General features: G+C 36.7%; 1 protein-coding gene across 1 annotated transcript; it reads right to left on the bottom strand.

Moving 5' to 3' along the window:
• Positions 1-14,468: 14,468 nt before the first annotated feature.
• LOC100265530 (shikimate O-hydroxycinnamoyltransferase) lies at positions 14,469-17,774 on the bottom strand. The gene is made up of 4 exons (XM_002268952.4): positions 17,663-17,774; positions 17,474-17,543; positions 16,619-17,114; positions 14,469-15,558 (listed from the first exon to the last, which is right to left on the bottom strand). The coding sequence occupies exons 3-4, from the start codon at positions 17,024-17,026 to the stop codon at positions 14,677-14,679; spliced, it is 1,290 nt and encodes a 429-aa protein (XP_002268988.1). The 5' UTR covers positions 17,027-17,114; positions 17,474-17,543; positions 17,663-17,774; the 3' UTR covers positions 14,469-14,676.
• Positions 17,775-18,462: the final 688 nt, after the last annotated feature.

Genomic DNA, 18,462 nt, shown 5'->3' with positions numbered 1-18,462 from the left:
TCAGTTGATCAAAGCTATTTTGACATCTTTCATCCCATATAAACTTAGCATCCTTAGCTAACAGCTCACAAAGAGGTTTTGAAAGACTTGAAAAACCTTTTATAAACCTTCTATAGAACCCTGCATGGCCAAGGAACTGTCTTACTCCTTTCACAGTTGTTGGGGATGGTAATTTGACAATAAGCTCCACCTTTGCTTTATCAATTTCAATGCCTTTTTCGGAAATGATATGGCCAAGGACAATTCCTTGACGTACCATATAATGGCATTTCTCCCAGTTGAGTACCAGGTCTTTTTCAATGCATCTGTGAAGAACCGCTTCCAAATTGATTAAGCATTCCTCAAATGTACCTCCATATACGGTGATGTCATCCATGAAAACCTCCATAATTCGCTCCACCATATCACTGAAAATACTCAACATACATCTTTGAAATGTTGCAGGTGCATTGCATAAACCAAAAGGCATTCTTCTGTAAGCATACGTTCCAAATGGACATGTAAAGGTGGTTTTTTCCTGATCTTCCACATCAATTTCAATCTGAAAATACCCTGAATACCTGTCCAAGAAAAAATAGAACGGATGGCCAGAGACTCTTTCCAAAACTTGATCGATAAATGGCAATGGAAAATGATCTTTCCTGGTTACAGCATTCAACTTTCTACAATCAATACACACCCTCCAACCTGAAGTGAGGCGTGTAGTAATCTCTTCCCCTTTTTCATTTTGAACTACGGTAATCCCTGACTTCTTTGGTACCACTTGAGTAGGACTCACCCAAGGGCTGTCAGATATAGGGTAAATAATGCCTGCTTGAAGTAGCTTTAGCACCTCAGCTTGCACCACCTCTTGTAAATGAGGATTCAATCTTCTTTGAAATTGATGAATTGACTTTGCTTCTTCCTCGATATATATATGATGCATGCAAACTAAAGGACTAATGCCTTTCAAGTCGGATATTTGCCATCCTATTGCCTTCTTACACCTCTTGAGAACTTCCAGTAAAGACTTCTCTTGATGACTGGTCAGAGATGAAGATATTACAACAGGACATTGATTATTTTCCTCAAGGTGTGTATATTTCAGCTCCACGGGCAGAGGTTTCAGATTGAGTTTTGGAGTCTCTTTTTCAACAGCTACCTCTTCTTTTTTATTGAACAAAGGTAGAATCTCTTCTATCATTTTCCAACTTTGTAGAGTAGCAAGCACATTAGGGGGTTCAGACAAACCTTCCTCAAAATCCACAAGACTTTCATTCAGCTTGTCCTGCATATTCTGATTACAGTGCTCCTCTACCAGAGTGTCAATAATGCACACCTCTTCTTCTTCCGGAGTGGTTTGCTTTTTAGACATATAGAAGATATTGAGATCAAGTGTCATTTTGCCAAAAGTGAGTTGCATAAGCCCATTCCTACAGTTGATGATTGCATTTGAGGTAGCAAGGAATGACCTTCCAAGGATGATAGGAACTAAATTAGCTTCCTTTACAGTAGGGTCTGTATCAAGAACAATAAAATCTACCGGATAGTAGAAATTATCAACTTGAACCAAGACATCCTCAATTACCCCCCTTGGAATTTTTACTGATCTATCTGCTAGAGATAGAGTGATTGTCGTTGGCTTCAACTCACCAAGTCCCAATTGCTTGTAGACAGAGTATGGAAGCAAATTCACACTTGCTCCCAAGTCTAACAAAGCTTTCTTTACTACCTTTTCTCCAATCATGACTGAAATGGTAGGACTTCCCGGATCTTTGTACTTCAATGGAGACTTGCATTGTAAGATTGCACTAACTTGCTCAATCAAGAAGGCTTTCTTATTTACAGTCAACCCTCTTTTAATAGTACATAAGTCCTTTAGGAATTTTGCATATGTTGGAACTTGTTTAATCATATCCAGCAATGGGATATTGACTTTCACTTGTCTCAATACTTCAAGGATTTCAGATGCATTTCTAATCCCCTTTTTCCCATGCAGTGCTTGAGGAAAAGGAGGAGAAGTTGATTTTTTTCAGCATTTCTTCTTTTTGAAGCTCCTTCTCTGGAATTGCATTCATTGTTGAATCATAGTCCTTCTTCTTTTCACTGATCTCACTCTCTTTGTCTTCCATTTCCTCCCCTTTCTTTGACTCTTCTTCTTTCTCAACATGTGGCTTGGGTGTTGGATTCTCAATTTTTTTACCACTCCTTAGAGTGATCAAGGCTTTGATATCTTTCATCTGTGATGATTCTCCCTCAAGGCTTTCCACTTCATGGACACCCTTGGGGTTTTGGTGGGGTTGAGAAGGAAATCTTCCCTTTTCTTATACTGTGTTCAAATTTGTGAGCCTTGAAATTGAGTATTGGAGATTATCAAACTTTTGGGACATATCGTTTTGCATTCCATCCATCATTTTATTCAAAGTACTCTCCACTCTGTCAATTCTTTGATTGATTTGAGCATTGATGGCTTCTTGGTTTCCAACAAAATCTCCCACTACCTTGCTGAGATTTGCTATTGCTTGTTCAAGACTTGAAGATTGTTGAGATGGTTGATCCGGCTGTTGGTACTGAGTTGCTCTAGCCTTCCATGAGAAATTTGGATGATTCCTCCAACTTGAGTTGTAAGTAGTTCCATACGGTGCATTGTTATTGGGCTTGAATTGTCTAACAACATTTGCTTGATCTCTAAACATTTCCCTTTCAGCTGAAATTGCAGGGCATTCCTCCACCAAATGTTCATATGATTGACAATTAGGACAAAGCTTTACTTGCACTGGTGCTTTAGCAACAACTTGCACTTCATGCACTTTTTTCAGTTCCAGCTCCTCCAATCTTCTTGTCACAGCTACCAATTTTGCTTTCATATCATCATCTTCTTTCAAGGTATACATCCCAGCCTTAGCATTAAAAGCACTCAGTTGAGACTTCATCTTCCCCACTTCTCCTTTGGTTGGTTCGTCCCATCCCCTTGAAACATTAGCTACATAACTCAAGAAATCCATAGCTTCCTCCGAATTTTTGCTCATGAAATCTCCCCCACACATTGTCTCGAGGAGTTGCTTCATTGAGGAAGACATCCCATCATAAAAATAGCTCACCAATAGCCAAGTATCAAAACCATGGTGAGGGCAAGCATTTATAGCTTCCATATATCTTTCCCAACACTCATAGAATTTCTCATTCTCTTTAGCTGAGAAGTTTGAAATTTTCCTTTTCAAGCCATTTGTTCTATGAGTGGGAAAAAATTTCTTGAGGAATTCAGCTTGTAAGTCAGTCCAAGTGCGGATACTCTTTGGCCTTAAAGAATTAAGCCAAATTTTGGCCTTATCCTTTAAAGTAAAAGGAAATAACTTAAGCCTCATCAAATCAATTGAAGCTCCTCCCTCTTGGAATGTATTACAAACTCCTTGATGTGTGCATAGGGATTCTCACTTTCCATCCCATGGAAAGTTGGTAGAAGTGGAACAAGATACGGTCTGATCACTAGCTGCTCTGTAGGGGGCACTATACATGATGGTGCACTCATACGAGGTGGATGCATGCGGTCCCTCATTGATCTGAATTCATTGAGATTGTCTTGACGACCTTGGTGAATATGCTGATCTTCAGGTGTAGCTTCCATGATATTCAAGCTCAATTCCAATTCCTTGTTATGAGGTGTATCACGTTTAACAAGCCTTCCTCCACTGTTTCGTATCCAATTTGGCATACACAACTAGTATCTATCTATAACTAAAATGAAAATAAAGGACAACAAAAGAAAACAGGGCTACGAAAAACAAAATTAAACTAATTTAAAAGATAAATTTGGATTATGAATTAGTAAAGAAAGAATGAGAATTAGTAAAATGAAAGAAACGTTACCAAACTTGTGATGAAAATCACAAGTGCTCTGAAATAGTATCACTATAAACTTGACACCTTCCCCGGCAACGGCGCCATTTGATTCATGCCCAATTGGTGTCTCAGCTGGTTCATGTCCAGCTGGTGCTCCTTGATTGAGGGAGTAATCAACAAAATTTGTAACCTATTACACCATATAATAGGGTAGCAAAGAAAAAGCTACTATAGTATAGCGGCTCTAGGATCGTTCACTGGGAAGGGTTTCCAAATTATAAATGATACCAATTCAAAGTGAATTGGTACTTTTTCATTTCAAGGTTAGCTCAAAAAATAAAACAAAAACTTTGATTGGTAAAGATTTAGATTTAAAATGATTACAAAGCAAGTAATGGAAATTACTTAGGAAGAAAAAGATTCCTTGGAGGGTCAGGTTCACTGGGGAGGTTCCTCATGCAAAAGACATAGCTCAGGTCAGTTGGTTCCTTTCCTTGCGTGAGAGAATCAACATATAGTCAATTCTCTAATCAGTGTTGTACAGATACATCCTTTAATTAGATTTCAGCTTTAATTCTCTCACTGATGCAACTTGCAACGGTTCGAGCCTCTCACTAAGCCTTAACCATTCAAGGTGATCTTTAACCTTGGACTTCCCTTCTCAAGCTCGCAAGAGATAACTAATGGATGTCTCCTTGGAGTCCAAAAGCTTATCAAGTGTTGGCAATTCTAGAAAATCCTACCTTCAAGTCACCTCCCAGAGGATCGCAAGGGGTAAACTAGTGCATCTCTATGGTTGGAGATCACTTGCCTTACCAAGTGTTGGCCCAGGTGAGTCTAAGGTGTTTTAAGTTAACTAAAAACATAGAAATCACTAAAGGATTTCTCTTCCTCTTCATTCATGGCTGAAACCACAAAGCTCTGCATTCTTGCACTTGGAACCTTTCTCGGCAACCTTAGCTCTAAGGAATTAAAGGTTTAGTTACTCATTCTTTGGGGAAACTTTCTCAGAGAGTGCATAACTTAGAAAAAATAAATGATACAAAGTGAGAAGGTAAGGAAAAACAAAGGTCCTGAATTTTACTTGCTTTCAAACTTTTACAAAAGGGTTCCTCTCTGAGAATAGGCTCTCGAGAGCTATTTATATCAACAAAAACAAATATTAATTATTACATGGATTTTTACTCTTTTTACTAACTTAAAAACTAAGGAATCTTCTAATTGGTGGCTTTCAAGGAGAATTTTGGGATTTAGACAACAAAAACCTGATGAAAAATATCTCCCAATGTCGGTAGCAAATATCGGGACGCACTAAGGATCATTTCGCAAGTGAAAATGATGTCTGCGAGATTTCGTAGAGGCACAAAAATGGCTGCGAAATCACTTCGCAACAACCAGCTAATTTCGCAACGCTGCGAAGTGAACTTTCATCTTGTGGTATTCGGCGTCCATCGTGAAGGGAAACTTCAGGGGGGAAACACAGCACTGTACAAAAAGGCTGCGAAATCATCTCGCAACAAAAGGGTGATTTCGTAGCGCTGTGCAAAATTCTTCCTTCAGCTTGGAGTGATCGGCTTGCAATGGTTGTAACTCCTTCATTTCAACTCCAAATTGCGCACCGTTTGAAGCATTGGATTTTTGACTTCCTGGGCTTTGAAACGACATATAGCATGCATAAATTGAACTTCAGGAAGTGCTCCAAAAGTGGTTGACATGACTGTCATCAAGAATGCTTCATGGCAGATTTCTCTTTGCTTCTCCTCCTTACATTCCGGATTTACTCATGGCAGCAAAGGACTTCAAAGCTTTAGTTTTTCATGTTTCTGAGCTTCAAATTGCTTTTCCAAAGATTCCACAAAACTCTCCTCAATCTCGGATTGCTTTGGTGATAAAAAAGGCTATCAAAACACCAAAACTTAACACATATTAATTAGAAGTGCTTGCAAAGGTCCTTAATATGTTAATTGGGTTAAAAGGCAATAACTACTACTCAAAAGTGTTTAAAAGAGTTAATTACAAGCTATGAAATAGCACATTTTGAAAAAAATACCCTTTTAAGTCTACCCTTTCTTTTTAGAGCCACCTTGACTTTGTAGATTGAGCCTTAGATTCTTCAATTAGGATTCCCTTCTTACACGTGGATGCATCTAAGAGCCTTTCGAGGTTGTTTTGAATATGCTTTGAATCTAGTACTCTTTTAGTTTTCAGTTGAGAGTGCTCAAAGATTAGTGTGAGTTTGAGTATTAATTGGACCATCCCTTTCTATAAGTGTTGGTTTCTTCTTGTCGCTCGTTAAGTCTAGCACACTTTCTTCCTAGGGTTTTAAACAATCCTTATTTCTTGAGTTAACATTATTTTAGTTGATTGTCATTGTGCTTGACGTTTTGGGATATGTTCATCGATCATGCTCACCCTTTTACACCATTCACTTATCATAGGCTTAATGCCTTTTTGTTTGACTTATTTGCTTAACTATATTTTTAACCTAATAGTTTCATTACGAAAATGTGAAAGACACGTTTTCACATTCGCACCTTTTTTTTAAGGATTCGCCTTTATCACCCTTATCATTTCCTTACGCGGAGCTCAGGTTGGAAGTAGAGCCAAGGGATACCCATTTAGAGATGGAATATTGATCTCATGATTGTATCTTTCTTTTCACCTCAATCATTTGGGATTATTGATAAAAATTCTTTAGTCACATTTTTAATCATCTCACAGTGGACACTTTTGAGATTCTAAAGTTTCTATCATACATCCAAATTGTGATTACTATCATAGGACCATGTGTCACACCTTGCCATGTGTTAAGTTGTGTCATATCATGATTGGTCATTGCTTGTCACATCTTGCATCGTTGCATGAGTCGTGTTTGAGTCATTTTTTATTCTTTTATAGAAGTCTATCTATAGTCCTAGCCTTAGTCCAGTGCCCTGGGTTGAGTTGGAGAGAGGTTGATACATATCACAGAGCTATTATAAACGGATTCACAATCGGTTTCGATTGATCAGTTTACCACTATTATGGCTTTGATTCAAGAGGCATTACCTAGTTTGAGCCAGAGAATGGATACTCAATAGAATAGGCATGTAGTGCTTGATGACACACCATTTAATTCAATGCCACCTTTACCCGTTCAGATGCCAACTACATAGACTTTACATCCTATTTCACAGGATTAAGTCATTGTCATTCCACCCATTGTCACATTAGTTACTGTTATTGAGGATCCTCACTTTCTCATGGACAAACTTGAGTAAAGGATTAGACTAATTAGAAGGCCTAATAGTATTTTTCCTTGGGACTATAGTATGCTAGTAGCCATTTTGTTGACTAATTTCAAGATGCCTAAGATAAAAAGATATATGGATATTGGATGTCCTCGTATCCATCTCAACTTTACAACACAGTTTTGAGGGTTCTTGGTTTAGATGAGACACAGTTGACTACATTGTTTCCATTATCATTTATAGGCACAACATAAAGATGGTGTGCTTCATTAGAGTCATTCTGTAGGAAAAGATTAGGGGGACTTGACAAGGGAGTTTCTAAGAAAATATTCATTCAGTAGTGATATGGACGTCACTCATAGAGAGCTTGAGTCCACCAGATAGAGATCAAATGAGTTTGTTTCTTCTTTTATCTCCTATTGAAGGGAAAAGAGTGCGGAAGTGATTAAGCGACCCATAAAGAGAGATGAAATAGACATGGTTGTGAGGATTCTATAGCATAAGATCACCCGACGTCTAATAGAGGTCCCTTTCACAAGCTTTAGATCATTGGTTTGAGGTTTTTTTTTTTTAAATGTAGAAAATGGCATATTTAGAGGATTATGGTCATACCTTACTCATTTCCTAAATGCTAAAGAGAAAAGAGTTGTTAGATCGACAACTTAACTATCATCCCTATGCTAGATCGTCACAGATACCTAGGAATGGCTTCCCATACTCATAGTATTATCTCCTCGGTCAATTTAGCACTATTATTCTATGAATATTCACACTACCACCATAATTGGATAGTACTTTTGAGCTACTTAGAGGTGCTAGTTTTTTAGTACCATTGACCCTTAAGCCGCTCCCAAGTACCTTGCCTATGTGTTTTCATGTTCATGAGTTCTATGCATTTTCCCATATGGTAGGCCACCGTACTGATTGTTGTGTTTCACTATGCCATTCCATACAAGCTCTTATTGATAGTGGTGTGCTTAGTTTTCCTACATTGAACACAGATGTTGATGTTGATCTAGACATGACTGTTGATTCCCTTCCAGCCTATTCCACATATGCAGTTCCTCATCTTTCAGGCTTATATCATCATGTTTTAGACACCCAAGGCATCGATGATCATGAGACACTTTGATGTTGCAAATCATATTGATGTATTTTGGGACTACAATTTTAATTGGTCATTCAAGCTTTTGTTTTGTTTTATTTTGTCTTTGAGTCTTATTTTATAATTAATAATTAGAGTTTTATTACTCCTTGTTTTGAGTATATTTTCCTATACTTCGCATGATGTATGTTCATCTCACTTAGTGATATTGTTTTTTTTTTTTTGAAGTATGTATTTGTGTTTTATCTTGTGATTGTTTCATATCATGCATTTTTTGGTTGTTATCTTAAATCACATTATGTGTTACTTTGACCTGTCTTTTACATGTGTTTGATTTAAAGTCTTAGTCAGTTTGAGTATTGTGATTGCTTCTAGAGCAAAGATTGATCGCATGTTGGTTATGACATAGAGTATAATGAGATCAAACTTCTTCAACTGTTGGTCATCCTATTAAACGAGATTATACTGGTTACTTTGATTACTTTTTCTTAAATGATGATGGATTTAACATGACAGATTGAGCTCATTTTTTCAGAGTATCCATCACCGTTGAGAGGAGCTTCAAGAGTAGTGATGTCTTCATTGTCACATCTAACTTCACTAGCATTTGTTACCTAAGGTGCCTCACATCCATGACTTTGCCTAATTCAGTGCTTCAACAACATTCTTTACCTATTACACTAGCTACATTAACATGACCTTCATTCTAGCTTCAAGATTCTCCAATTGCTACAATCCCCCGGGAATGGCTTCACCCTTGTCAATGATGTCAAGGACACTTTTCAAACTTAGGCATACCCTTGAGTAAAGTTTTTGAGACATTCTAGGCCATGAGATTTTTAGCTCATTTGGTTTCTTGGCCATTTCTAGATCCTATGTTTTCATAGTTTTGACTTGATTTATATTGTGCATACTATAAGTCAATAAGGCATCACACTAATCATTGTACTACCTTACAACATGCCATACAGGACATTGTTGATTTTAGGGTGTTTGGTCCTTCTTAGTTAGATGTGATTTATATTCCTACCTCAACTTAGGCCACACCTGTGGTCCTTCTTAGTTAGATGTGATTTATATTCCTACCTCAACTTAGGCCACACCTGCAGATACCTCTTTACCACTAGTCCTTAATCTTATTGACTTGGGTGATTAACTCATGATTAGCTTACCTTGGTGCGATGACACTTAGATTTTGTTCTCTTTTATTGATAAGGATGTGATGTTGGGACCAATCACTATTTTTTAATCTTGTTTTACTTTTGGCATGTAGAGTATATAGCTCGATTTTTTAATACTGTCTTTGTTATATATATATGATGTACTCATCAATCCTGTTATAGGATTCATTTTCCTTTATGAGTATATGCTTGTGTTTTATAGTATAATGTATTGTCTCTTAAGACATTTATTCACATGCACATTGTAATCTTGAGACCTGACCCATCATGGAAGATATTGGGCTTATTAGCCTAGGAACAAAGACTCAACTTAGGGGCTTGGGATAGTGGCCCATTTATCTTATGATCAGAGTAGTCTTCTATCCACTTTTACACCTCGACCTTATGCACCATCTATTATGAGTGTTACGTAGCATCGTCATTTGACATTATTACATGACCTTCCCATCTCTTATGTGTCTTAGCTTTACACATCCCCTCTCTAATCCAACTAGATAGAGTGTGAGGAGTTCAAGCCTAAGGTTGATCTTGCATGGTGAGGATTGACTTATGATGTGAGCATTGGTTAATTGCCTGATAGGAATGCCATTTATCTTTTCAAAAGTACATAAGTTGATCTTATTGGGATTGAGCCCCTAAAAACAAGACATAATGTAACAAAGTTAGGCTTAATTGTCTAATTGCTATCCCTTTAGTGTATTGACATTGATTTGAGCATTCAACCCATATCTTTTACATTGTATATGATGTGTGTGTATTAGGAGTTACATAGAAAATATAAGTCATAGGTTCTTTGTAAGTAGATAAGTTGTTCATAGTCAATTCATAGATTTGGGCAATTTAGTGAAAATTATAGTGCACTATATCCTAATTGGATGGATGACTTTTCTTGATCGTCAGAATGGGTTTGCCATGGTGAGTACACTAGTGTATGTGATGCACACTATATAGAACCTAAGGTGAATCATGACACAAGGCTATCAATTGTCATGATTTACCAAGATACTATACTGCATGGACTTTCAACCTTGAAAGGATATTAAGTTTATACTAAAATCAACAAAAGTCTTTGACTCATTGGTGAAACCCTAAAGTGGTTATATATCCCTATGGATTAGGCCACTATTGATGAAAACTGGTGGCAACAAACATTCTCAATGTAGGCACTATGATATCTCATGGGATTGAGACAATGTGTCCCATTGGATGATCCAAAGGACATGTGACAATGAATTTGTGGTCATAGTAATTCCTTTAGTGGAATTTGACATATGCTCCTTCGAGTTAGAAGATGTCAGTTGATCACATAATAGGTTAGATTTGTAACTCAAGGATTTGATAGGCAATCTTGATAGGTGATATCACTACCTTGTTAGATTACGGACACCAGTTCATGAAGAGTCTGCATGTAATGAATGGTAGGTCATGAACTCGAGTTTCATCTCGTTGTTATTTACATAAGGTACTAGAGTTCAATTGATTCTCTTTAGTGGAATGTTGAATCAACTTTAGAAATAAATTCTAATAAAGCCAATACCTCTATGGGTCCAAGGGGTCCCTACTATAAGCTCATACACCATGATGACACAGTTTATGATAGTTGGATTAGCTCTAAGTTCATTCTTATGCATAAAGGCATTTTGGTAAATATGCAAGGTTGCATAGCAAATAATGACAATTGATTAATTAGATAACCCTATGTGGTTAATTAATCAATTAAGACCCATTTTGATCTAGATTAAGTGACTCAAGACTTAATGGGTTCAAGTCATTTAAATCGAATGGGCAACCCTATAAATACACCTTTAAAGGGTTAGAGTTTCCTAATGACTTTAGTTAGTCATATTCCACCTCTAGAGAGAAAAAGAGAGAGTCAAGATTTCCATTCTTCCAAAACCCACATTTTGGAATGTCAAGAACGTGGTTCGAGTCATCGAGCAGAAGATCTTAGGTGTAAAAGACTTCCTGACCCTTCAAGCATGCTCTTCTCCCAATGAATTGATTTAGGAACATCTAGATCCAGTATGAGGTTCACATCTCTAGATCTTTATCCTAATATGGTTTTTATAGCCATTTGTTTTCGTTGCGATAGATTTAGAGAAGCCTATAATAGTTTACATGCACCGTACGAGATTCAAAGATAAGGGATAAAGCAATCCAAGGTTCCCAACAACTGGTATCAGAGCCCTAGGGTAGGTTCTAGCATGTTAGATGTTCTAGGGTGTGCTAACTCTATTTTGCAGGGTATTTTATTCAACCCATGGCCCTTAGGGATGAATGAATGAAATGTTTTTATTGATTCAATTGATTGAATAAATCTGAATGGGTGTGTTTTATGTCTTTTGATTCTCTAAATTGGGTTATACACCTTATAAGAGCATAGAATTTTTATTTGGTTGTAATTTTTTTTTTTCAATAGATAGGTTGTAAGCTCCATTATAGGAGCATAAGAATTTTTAGTATTATAAAATTTTTAGTTTTTTATATTCATCTATGGTGGCCCAAGAGAAAAGAAGGAATCTTGAAGTTTATCTTTTCAAATTCTATGATAACCCAAGAGAAAATGAAAGTTTCTTAGAAGTTCTTGTTTTGAGATCCATAATAGCACAGTGATGTCAAATTTGAACCAAATCAGGGCTACTTTTAGTGAGTTTCTTTAAGAAATCCATGTATGGTTTTGAAGCTTAGGAAGTAAGGAATCAAACAATTCAAACGAATCACAATTCGAAGTTGAAACATGGAAAATATGGTTGATTGAAGCAAGGTTATGCAAAGTGCATGGCAACATAGTGATGTCAATTTTGAGTCAAAATTGGGGCTACCTCCAGCCAGTTTCTTATGGCAAATCACATATGATTTTGAAACTTAGGAAGTTAGGAATCAAATGCTTTAAATGGATATTTGAAGTTGAAATGAGGGAGATATGGTCAATTGAAGCAATGTTGTGTAAAGAGCATACTATTACGGGATCGCATATAGGTCCGATTGTTTTTGGTTGTTTGGGCTCATTTTTTTGTGCCTTTTCTTGGGCTATTTTTTTGTTGGTAATTGGGTCTTTTAAGGATTTTCAATTTTACTAACCCTAGTATTTGGTTGGGGGGCTACTTTGGTAATTTGGATTTAATCAATTTTTAATTACCAAATATGCAACAAGATCCCCTAAAGGCCATGCGAAGTATTCTTTTTAATTATTTTTAATTTAAATAATTTTATTTTTCACTTGGAAATGCAATAATATTAGTTATCTATACTAATTAAGGTTAGAAATGATGAAAATTGTCCTAAAAAAGTTAAGAAATCAAAACACTAAAAAATTGTAAACAGTATAAAGAATGTGAGGATTTCTCATATTCTTATCCTCACATTCTCGTACCCTCGAAATATTACAATTTCTTGAAGTTTAACAATTTTTTTCCACTTGTAAATGCAATAATGTTGCTTATTAATACTAATTAAGCTTAGAAATTATTAAAATTATCCACAAAAAAATGAAGAAATTAAAACACTAAAAAATTGTAGAGAGTACGAAGAATATGACAAAGGGTACAAAGAATATGAGAAATCCTCACATTTTTTGTATCCTTCCTCATATTCTTCTTACCCTAGAAATTTTACAATTTCTTGAATTTTATTTTCCTCTTGTAAATGCAATAATATTGTTTATCCATACCAATTAAGCTTAAAAATAATGAGAATTATCCACAAAAAAAATTAAGAAATTAAAACACTAAAAAAATGTAGAGAGTACAAAGAATGTGAGAAATCCTCACATTCTTTGTATCATTCCTCGCATTCTCCATACCCTAAAATTTTTCATTTTTTTTTTTAAATTTTAAGAATTTAAAACACTAAAAGGGTATGAAGAATGTAAAAAATGGTATGAAGAATGCGAGAAAAAAATACAAAGAATATGATAATTTCTCACATTATTTATAACATTCCTTACATTCTTTGTACCCTCCTAAATCCTAACTTCCTTGAATTTAAAAAAAAAAAAAAATCACTTCGTATATCTTTGCTACGGTTTAAAAAGACTAATTACACTTAAAATTAATGAAAATGATGCAATTTCTTTTTCCATTTCAAATACCAATTATATTGTTTTTCATACTCAGGATTTCATTCAATCTTTTCCACAAATGAGTTTAAGTTATAATAAAAATAAATAAATAAAAACTATTAATACAATTTTCAATTAACAATTAATTAGTACATAATCATTTTAATTTTTAACAAGTACTTATTTTAATTTATTCAAATTTATTTTGATATTATTTAAAAAGACTAATTACACTCACAATAGATGAAAATAATGTTATTTCTTTTTTCACTTCAAATACCAATTATATTGTTTTTAATACTTTCAACATTTCATCCCATCTTTCCACAAATAAATTGAAATTACAATAAAAATAAATAATAATACAAATTTCAATTTATAATTACGACATCAACATTTTTAATTTTAACAATATATATTTATTTTAATTTGTTTAAATATATTTTTATAAAAATTTTATTTTTACAAAATATTAAATATTTTTCCACTTTTATAAAATAATTTCTAAAATGATATTATTGGTTGTTGTAAAGATAATCTCTTTTTGAGTTGCATAGGATGATTTCCTTTGCAACCACACCACGTCCGGTTGGTAACCTACACAATGGGTTTTTTTCTTTTTTTTATTCAGCTTATCTTTACAAGGGCTGCTTGCTTTCGAATTGGTGCAAATTTGTGTGGACATAGAAAGTTGGAAAGTTAACGAAAAAAACGAGAGAGGCTACATTGGAAGTTGAAAAGTAAAGGAAAGTAGGCGAGCGTTGAATTGCCCGTCTTTCTGGATGTTAGAGCTGTGGCTACTTAACATCTTACATTTCTAGTGGACATGGAAACAAGTCCACGGTTGTTACCAACCACTTAATAAGCAGGCATCTAGATGATGGAGACTTTGTTCCCTAAGGAAAAATATTAGGATGAACAAGTCGTAATACCTTTATAAGAGAACCTAGAAGGTCGAAAATTTTGACAAAAATGATGTGTTTCAATGCTTGAAGAAATTGTGACACTTAATAAATCAAAATTAATTTAGGAAATTACTTGATTAACCCCTACCTGAAAAATAGAATAGAATATAAAGCAAAATTAATACCATGTAACATAAGAAATGTCAATTTAGTAATACAATGGTTTGTGCGGGTCCATTTCGTAAAACGGATGCCCTTCAAAATAGGGCATGGCCACATTCAAATCCCAGAGTTCAACTTTATCATTAAACCAAAAGAAAAATGGAACTGGAAAAAAAGGTGGATAAATCGAAACCCAACCGGTTTAAAATTTTGATTAAATCTCGTATAGGTACTTCTGGAAGAGTTTCATATGATCCTCCTGCAGCGAAATGGCGATGGACAAGCTCCCATCGTTGGTTGGGCTGGGCAGCGCAAAGGCCAGGCCCTCCAATGCGATCCCACCCGGGCCCATGAAAATGGGCCGACCCCACCCGAAGTCCGCGTCGTAGATCGGTAACCTGGTCCAACTCGTTATCCCGATATTTGGGCACCGAAAGGTGTGGGCACCGCGCACCAGAGCCGTTAGATCTGGCTGTAACTCCAGGTAGTCCAAGGCTGACCTTAAATACTCGTCATCCATCCTCGCCAGTGCGTTGTGGATCTTGCTGGCGGCGTACCACAGCGGTTTGGACATCAATTCTCCAGCGACGGCCACCGGCGTCGTCGTGAATATGACGTTTCCGAAGTATCCAGGGGGCAAGGCGGGGCGGAGGCGTGAGCGACCGTCGGTGGCGATATACATCTTGCTGTCTTGGTCGGCGGGTAGGGACCGTGCCTTGCAGGCGCAGCGCCAGACGTGGCCGGCAAGCATGACGTAGGAGCTATAACTGATTGTGTTGCCATCTTCTTTTGATTTGTTCTTGAGGGTGTTGAGCTGGTCCCGGGTGATCCTGAAGATGCAAACATTGGTGTTCTGAGTGTTGGGTAGTGGGGTTTTGAGCTGGGGAGGGGGTTGGTACTCAATGTGGTGGAAAGCAGGCTGGGGTGGGTCGCGGGCCCGTAGGAGGGTGCGGTCGATGAAGGGAGGGATGGTGATGTCCAAACCACGCGCCATGTCTGACCACGTGTTTATGAAGTGCAGCCCAGACGCACCGTCCGCTACGTGGTGCTGCATACCCACGCCTAACGACACTCCACCACATTTGAAATGTGTTACCTATCCCAAGTGAATTTAAAACCAAGAATTAATAAGGCCTTCTAAAATGTTCAATCAAATTGGGAAGCTTCCAAATTTCCAACAGACAGAAGGGACCGCACTGTAAAATCATTGGTACGAATCTGAGTGAATTCACGTTTGTATTGTCAAGAGTTCATAAAAATCACAAAAAATAAAAAAATAATTGAGACGTGTGAGTGCTTTCCACACCACCATTTTCATAGTAGGTAGGTAGTTGGTCGCATGATCGTCAACACAACAGACTAAGTTACTTGTTTAGGTAATGTTTGGCATGACAAAGTTTCACCCACACATTGACAAGGAAAATGTTTTTCTACCAGTTTCCCACATCACTACGTTTTGTCTCAAAAGTCGGTGTCACGTGTAGAATGTTAATTTCAATGTTACTTCAGACACACATCAAAACAACCAATTCCATTGCAAAAAATAAAAATAATCTAATAAAGCAAGGGTATTAATTAGCAATTATAATATCATATTTCATTTGGATCGGATCCGGCCTTCATTGTCTATGTTCAAATGGAAAAAAATATTTCTTAATTGCTTTTTGGATGGTAAAAGCTATTCCCGAGACGGGCCAACCACCTCCCAACTTAAATTAGGTGGTGGATACGGCCATATTCCTTGTACGTATGGAAACAGGTTGTGGCATTTAACACGACCAATGACGGGTCTGGAATTGGAACTTCTACAGGAATGCCCATGAACACGACAAACACAAATCCTTACTCACCATTCATCAACTTTTTTTTCTTTTTCTTTTTGGGTCAAAGTGTATCTGACTAAAATTTTGAAAATTTTCTGTTTTAAAAAAAAATTAAAAATTAAAATAAAAGGGATGGAGAAGATTAAAGGCATCTCAATTTACATAGATTAAGATTTACCTAATTTTGAAACCCTTTCAATTATTTTTATAATTTTTAAGAATATGTAAGGATTGATAGAGCTTTAACGAAATATTTCCTAATATCCGACTATTTATATGATAAATTAACTTATATTAAAAACATAAATAAATAAATTAGAAAGAGAGGAGTACCTGCAGTATGAGGAGAGAATAGGATCCAATGTCGCCGGAGTAATCCACCGTCGGAATGAGTTGCCGGAGCTCCAGAGTAGGGGCGAAATCACCGAAATCGTCGATGACAGAGCCGGTATCCGCCTCGACGAAGAGGACGCCCTCAGCGTTGCAGTCGATCTCGATACGGCCGTCCTCGTCTCGCCGGAGCCGCCCGGCCATGGGGTAGAATGGCACCAAAACCTTGCTCAGTGCCTCTTTCATGACCTGAGGGTCGAAGAAGTTGGCAGCACCGGAAGGGCGGTAAAAGTAGACGCTTGGCGTGTGCATCCGCGGTACCACCAGATCGACATTCGAGTTCCACAGGCTCCGCCGCGGCGTCTCCTCCGCCGGCCGCACCATCGTCGACTCCCTCACGTTTATAATCATCTTCTTCTGCTGCTGCTGCTGCTGCTGCTGCTGCTAGCTTGCACCGGCACGGGAAGTGCGCACCGGAGGACCGATGTTCCAAAACGAACTGCAATTTTTGGAAGCAAATTTTCAGCGAGATTCAAAGGAAAGAAGTCGATGTTCTTCAATTTAGTAGCATTTATGATGTGCGCACTCAATTATCAATAATATCAAAGCCAATTAGACTCGTCCAAAATCTTTGCTAACTTGCGCCGATAGTGCATATTTTTTAACAACTGAACTGCAATTTCTGGAAAAGATTTTACAGAAAAAAAAAAACCAGATTCCCCCAAAATAATAGCATTTCTATGATCTACTTATTTTTATTTATTGTTTTTAAAGCAATTCATTTTTTTCTTTCTATCTGCCTCTTTTTCAAAGCACTAATGGATGAGATTTACAGATGCATTCAAAGTGGAAAATCACCTGAAAAAGAAGTCAAGTTCCAGCAGAAAAACCTGCGCCGCACTGCTAACGTGGGCCGAAGAAAATCCAGCTGCAATTTTAACCATCAATCTTTTAATAAAAACTTTCAAAATTAAAAAAAAAAAAAAAAAAAAAAAATCTTCACTCAGCAAGAAATTTGGAGTGAGGGAAAATGAAAGAAAATGGTACCTAGAAGGAAAAAACCAAAGGAGTGAGGCGGGAGATGTCGAAGATGGAGTAGTGAGGTTTTGTTTCGTTTCGTGTTTGGAGTTGGTGCCCGATGGTGTCAGAAGGCACGGTGAGACCTTTAAAGAGTGCGACTTCGGTCACCCACCTACTCCCGCCTACTGACACCTACCGGTTACCAGTCGCCATTGACCGGTTCAGTGGGTTTTTAACAAAGCTGGCGACACGACCACCTCTTTCTTGGTTTCGCCTACCAACCCTTATCCCTTTGCTGGGCCCACCGAACCTTCACAACCCTAACCGGCTCTTTCCCGTTGCCGTTCCTATTCCGGGGTTGGTAAGGTATGATATATGGATGACGTCATCTATTTGATGACACGTGGACCACTAATATCAGGTTGTGGCCGAAGTTTTGCTTACATCTGCCTTCTGTCCGATCTTCGGATTGCATGCATGGTTGGTACCAGAAACCAATATAGTTGCGTTTGATTAATTTTAATTTTAAGAAGAGAAATTATTATATTAATTTATTTTGTGGTTGTGGGGTTATATTTTGTTTTATGTTTTTAAAAATAAAAAAATAAAAATAAAGAACTTGTTCTGAACTATTTTCTAAATATTAAAACACATTTGGTAATTTTTTTGATAAAAATTAATTTTTGAAAACTTGCTTTAAAAAAATATTATTCCTTTTTAATATTATTTTTAAAAAATAATTGTATAAATATAAAAAATAATTTAAAAAAATATTATAGATAAAATTTGTGTTAAAAAATATTTATAAACACAAAATACACATTAAG

The sequence above is a fragment of the Vitis vinifera genome, chromosome 9 (genome assembly GCF_030704535.1).
Source record: "Vitis vinifera cultivar Pinot Noir 40024 chromosome 9, ASM3070453v1".
Taxonomy (NCBI): domain Eukaryota; kingdom Viridiplantae; phylum Streptophyta; class Magnoliopsida; order Vitales; family Vitaceae; genus Vitis; species Vitis vinifera.
Note: the sequence above shows the minus strand (reverse complement) of the source record. Positions and strands in the feature narration are given on the sequence as shown.